Consider the following 5,387-nt stretch of genomic DNA (forward strand, 5'->3'; position numbering starts at 1 on the left):
TTGTATCTTATGGCCTTGTAGCATGTAAATAAAAGGTATTTCTCAATACCCTTTGAATACACATTCTATACACTATTTCTTAGAGGTACATCCCCTAATCAATTATCTTGGAGGAATTTAGCACAACCATGGCTAAAATGATAGGTCATGATCAAGTTACATGCCATTTTGAATGTAACTTGGTAAAAAAAAATGGATAACTAGACCTAGTTGAAGCCTAAACCATAGTTACTTTTTAGGAAGAGATTCTCCCTCTTCATTCTTGAAACCTCCATGGAAACTTCAGTTTGTGATCTTCATTCTATTGTATGAACTCTACTTTTCCTCAAGAATGGATGACATAGGAAGCTTCCAAGCATCATGGGTATCAAGTAGAACACCATTATGTGCAACATTAAAGATGGACATGCCAACAACATGCAAGCTAATTCAAGGAAAAATGCACTATTCATGTAGCCCCAATCTTGCATTTAGATGATCACATACGTTGCTAAAAACTTCTACCCTATGTCTTGGAGCTCTAGTCTAGCTCTCTTGTTGCTCATTGAGCAATGAAAGCTCTTTTCTTCAAGCATTTCTCTCTCCTGAAACCCTAATGGTGCATGGTATGGATAGGCGTCAAAATTTTATGAAAGCTTCACAAATTTAAGGGGATTTTGATTTTCATCACCCTTGGAGTTCAGCTATAATAACGTTTCTTCAAAATCATTACAAGATTTGGGGCATATAAGCATTTTTGAACTCCATCAAGCTTCCATGGGGGAAGAACTTTAGGATTCTTCATCAAGCATAGGGATTCTTCATCTTTGATTATTAAAGAGAGTTGGAGACACACAATCTTAGAGGTTTCAAGTGATCTTTGCTTGTTCATGATCAATATTGAAGGTTTATGGGACCATAGAAGACATTATGGAGCTATGGAGTGAAATTTTGGAGCCTTATTTGGGGCTTTTGCTTATAATGCAGCAATGTTTACTTATTAATTGTAGAAGATATATTGAAGTTATCTATTGAGGACTTTACATCAGCCAATGCATACAAGTACATTGATTCTCAAAGACATCCAACATCAAGCCTATTGCAAGGTAATCTCTTAGTTCTTAGTCTCTCTTCTTAAAGTTGATTGCTAAAATTCAATCCAATTATTAGAGAGACTCAAGAATTAAGTCTTATTGTGAATTTCAAGCCATGATTTTGCTTGAATGCTCTTTCATTACAAATTAGGAAGCTCTTTAGTCTTTGATCTCAATAGTTAGCCCTCACATTTGCTCATAGAGACTGAATGGAGTTAAACTTTCATTCTAATGATTAATCTTGATTAGTGGGTGTTTGTTTTGATAATTGAAAATACATAATCCATCGTAAAGGGTAAGTGGTAGTAGTGAGCCACTGTATACCTATGGTAAATCCCTATTCCCAACTGTATTTCTTACAAGCTCCATTACACCTCATTGAAACCTAAAAGCTTTGATTCAAGTTTATGCGTATATCATGTTGATTGATTGGCATAGGATGCTCTTGCAACATTCAAATTTCCACTAGTAACAACTGGATGCTGAGTGAGATACAAGACAAAAGTGAGGTGACCCTCCCTTGTATCTAGGATCTTGAAGGGGTCCACGACCCAGCTTGAGGAGGAAATTTGCACACCACCTAAGTCTTGGAGCCCATGTACGGAGGCCCTCTTGCCATTTTATCCCTCACACAAGCATGTGTTGTGGAGTCATCTTTGAATATTGAGGCCTATTTCTAACCAAAGTCATGGCCTACACGGTAGAACCTTGGATCTTGAGCAAGGATGGGGCTAGGAGGTTAACAAAGGAGGTGGCCACTAGTAGATCACCAAGCACTATTAACTTGAAAACCTCTAAATGCAGTGGCTAAGTGTGGGTCTTATTATGGGTGCTTTTTTGTCACTTCATCTCTCATTTCTTTAATTTTTGGGTACAAGGGGGTGGGGAATGCTAGGTTGTTAGGTTATAGAGGATTATATCATAGGGATTCCAATGAGAAATGATGGATAAACATCTAATGGTTTTGAGATATCCTTAGATGAAGAGGTGCTAAGGAGAAATTGATGAATGCAAGTGGTAAACAACTTCTCTCACTCATGTCATCTAGGAGAGCTAGGTAACAACATGTGAGGAGAAGTAGGGGTCGAAGATATAGTGGAGTCATGCTCTAGCATCCTCATAGTGAACCTTGAAGTAACTTTCCATCTATCACACTATAAGCTTCCATATAGAGCTAGCTAGAATAGTTTGCAATCCCTAGAATCCTTGGTATGTACATTAGTGTTTTGAGATGTGAAGTTTACAAGTTCAGTGTTATTTTCAAAGGTGGCAATGCCATTTCATTCTTTTTCTATAGCCACATAATTTAGGCAATGCAATTTAGATTTTTATCAAGATGGCTATGCGCTTTGCCTTGGTGGTTTTGTTTTGTCCATGTGCTCTTCCCCATGACCAATATAGTCATGCATTTGGTGATGTGCTTTCCTTTCCAATATGGCTATCTACTTTCTATGATGGTGGATATGACTTTGTGGTTTTCTTGGCTTTATATATAGGACATGCACTGTGGACATTACACTTGTTGCTCATTTGTACCATATTAGGGAAATGTTGTGTTAGTTATAGAGTTTCTATTTGATCCATTGAGACAATGTGCTTTTTTCTCACCAATATGATCATGAGCTTGGCAAAGATGGAAGACATGGCCATGATCTTTGCTTGGCCAATGTGGCCATGTGCTTTGGACAACATTGTTAATGTTGATAGTGAACGCCATGACTCTCTATTGTTGAGGCCACATGCATAGTTTGCGTTAGTCATGTGGAGATCTTTCTTTTAATGTTTTTCCGGTCACCATGATTACCTTGCAACTAGTGGGTCTTGTTGTTGTGTCAAGTAAGTGTGAAAAGCTTAGCTGTAAGTAGGTAATATACAAATATCAATTTATAATCAAATAATATTTATTTATTAGTTATACCTAGCAAAATCACAAGTTTCCAAGTGAACTTGGAAGACTAGTATCTATATTTTCCTAGTTAGATGATAGCAATTGCTAGATATAACTTTTGAAAACTAAAATTTTCTAGTTAAGTTGATATTATTACTAGTTTTACAATAAGTTGCTAGATAACTTTTCTAGATATGACCGCCATTTTCTAGATACTAACTAGGAAAAAGGCTTTACTAGTGATGGCAAAATTATCTAGTCATAACTAGAAAATTTTACATTCTTCTTGGGTTTGTTGTCATTCTTCCTCGTTATAGTGTGAACTTTCTATACAGGAAGTGGTTTAGAGTTTGTTGTGGATCATATTGATGCCATTGATCTACGTATATGAACATGCCAATATACTTTGCCTTCATTATCGTTACAGAGTTGTATAGCCTAATATTTCTATTTGTAGCTCTTTGCAGTCGGCCGTCCCTTCCTTGCACTCGATCTCTTCTTGGTGGCAGGCGAATACCCATCTGCCACAGTCCCTGCAACGATGTCAAACACATCGCCTGCTATGTTGTAGTTGCCACCTGATTTTTGGATGACAGAGTCGATGTCGGCTATCGTTCCAGCCGGCTGGAAGCCTCCTTTGACGGCGGAGTCGACGCCGGTAGTGAGGCCGTCCATGGCTGCGCCACCCAGCACTCCGCCGGCCGCTGCGCCTGCCGGGCCCCCTACTACGAACCCAGCAGCGCCCCCCAGCGCCACCCCGGTGCTTCTCGAGGCTGCCTTCATGGCATGGTCGCCGCCCTCCGTGTTCCCCGCGATGTAGTGCCCCACCCCTATCACGTGGCCCAGCCCAGGTGTGGCCGTCGCTACGTCTGCTGCATTACGAGCGAACTCCAGCTGCGTCTTCGTTGCCTCCTCTGTCGAGATAAAGACCGCCTCCGCAGCCGATCTACACTGGGACACCACAGGGCATTGCCTCGAGAACCTCTCCTGCGTCCGGCGGGCTCCGTCCGTGTCACCAGCACACACCTGAACCAGGGACTTGAGCTGTGAGACAACGGGTACCCAGTCCATCTTCCCTCACTCCCTTCTTTTCCCCGTACTTGCGACCACAAACTATCCAGGTAGTGCGACCCGTGAGGTCAGTCGTTGTGGCGAGGATCGTCATGATTAATAAATATTATATTCTATGATCTATCTCTATCTATAGTGACTATAGTCTATCTAGATTTAATATTATTCTATATTCTATATCATTATTATTATTCTATATTCTATGCTCTGCACTTTATACTCTATTCTATACAATAATTATTATACTCTAACTATTGAGACTCCTCTTGTTGCAAAGGTACTTCCCCAACCACTATAGCCTTCCCAATCTTATGAGGCCATAATATTAGAGTTCCAAACCTAGATGATAAATAAAATAAACAAAAATTTGAGAAGAATTCCTAATTTAAAAAAATCAATTAGTTACCTTTAGGAGGGGAAGCCTAGGTGGTTCAAATTGTACCAGCTTGGAATATAGTATGGGAGGGAAGGGGATCTCTTGAAATATGCCAGCTACGAACACTCATAATTTATGGTACAGACATAACCTTTTATATTGAAGGGTCTTAAGATTAGATACAATATACATCATTTTCTATAGTGCAAACTAAAAATCTAACTTGGTGCAACCTCTTTCTTCTCTCATCGACACACATATACATGACCCCTCTCTCTCTCTCTCTCTCTCTCTCTCTCTCATGCAATCATCCACACCAAAGCTATGTAACATGAAAGATAGTTTCACTCTCATCGTCTTCCATAGAGGGTCATAGACTTTCTTTAGATTCCCCTTCTCATTGTTATCACATACACATCACTAGTTGCATGGGTCACCCTTGTAATTATTGACAATTGTGGAAAAGTGATTTCAAACTTTCTGTACGTAATTATGTGTTTAAAACTTTAATGCCTTTTTCATGTCCCATTTTAACCCCAATTGTGCCACAAAGAGCTCTGTGATGGTTGGATTCATATAATAGTAGTGGCCCCCACAAGTCTTACCTATGCTTCTCTCTTATATTGGTTAGTATGATCATGGACTATGTGATTATAACTTTTCCTGAAGCACTAATGTTGATCACAATGGTGTCCTCTTGAACTTGATTGTTGTTAACACTTGCCCCTTGTCCTCCTTGATAAAAAGGGATGGTAATGGCAATCCCATGTTATCGAATGAATATATCAATGTAGATTTGAATGATAATGGTGGTAACCCTCCACTTTACATATACATTCATCTTCACATAGAGGCATTTTTCTTGCAATGTAGAGGTACGTGGTTGAAGCACAAGCCACAATGTTACCTAGATTCTGGAGTGTGAATGAATGTAAAATAGAAACAGATTTCTACATGATCCATATGCACTTGAAAATGA

General features: G+C 39.4%; 1 protein-coding gene across 1 annotated transcript; it reads right to left on the reverse strand.

Annotated features, from left to right (window-relative positions):
* Positions 1-3,093: 3,093 nt before the first annotated feature.
* LOC148022756 (uncharacterized) lies at positions 3,094-4,104 on the reverse strand. The gene has a single exon (XM_087695123.1). It carries the CDS (start codon positions 4,030-4,032, stop codon positions 3,409-3,411), a length of 624 nt encoding a protein of 207 aa, XP_087551249.1. The 5' UTR covers positions 4,033-4,104; the 3' UTR covers positions 3,094-3,408.
* Between the last annotated feature and the right edge of the window lie 1,283 nt (positions 4,105-5,387).

The sequence above is a fragment of the Lygodium microphyllum genome, chromosome 16 (genome assembly GCF_053477565.2).
Source record: "Lygodium microphyllum isolate KBCC chromosome 16, Lygodium_microphyllum_v1.1.10, whole genome shotgun sequence".
NCBI lineage: Eukaryota > Viridiplantae > Streptophyta > Polypodiopsida > Schizaeales > Lygodiaceae > Lygodium > Lygodium microphyllum.

Bases quoted from the DNA above. Each gene is read 5' to 3' on its own strand.
- LOC148022756 (XM_087695123.1), bottom strand. From the start codon at position 4,032: ATGGACTGGGTACCCGTTGTCTCACAGCTCAAGTCCCTGGTTCAGGTG.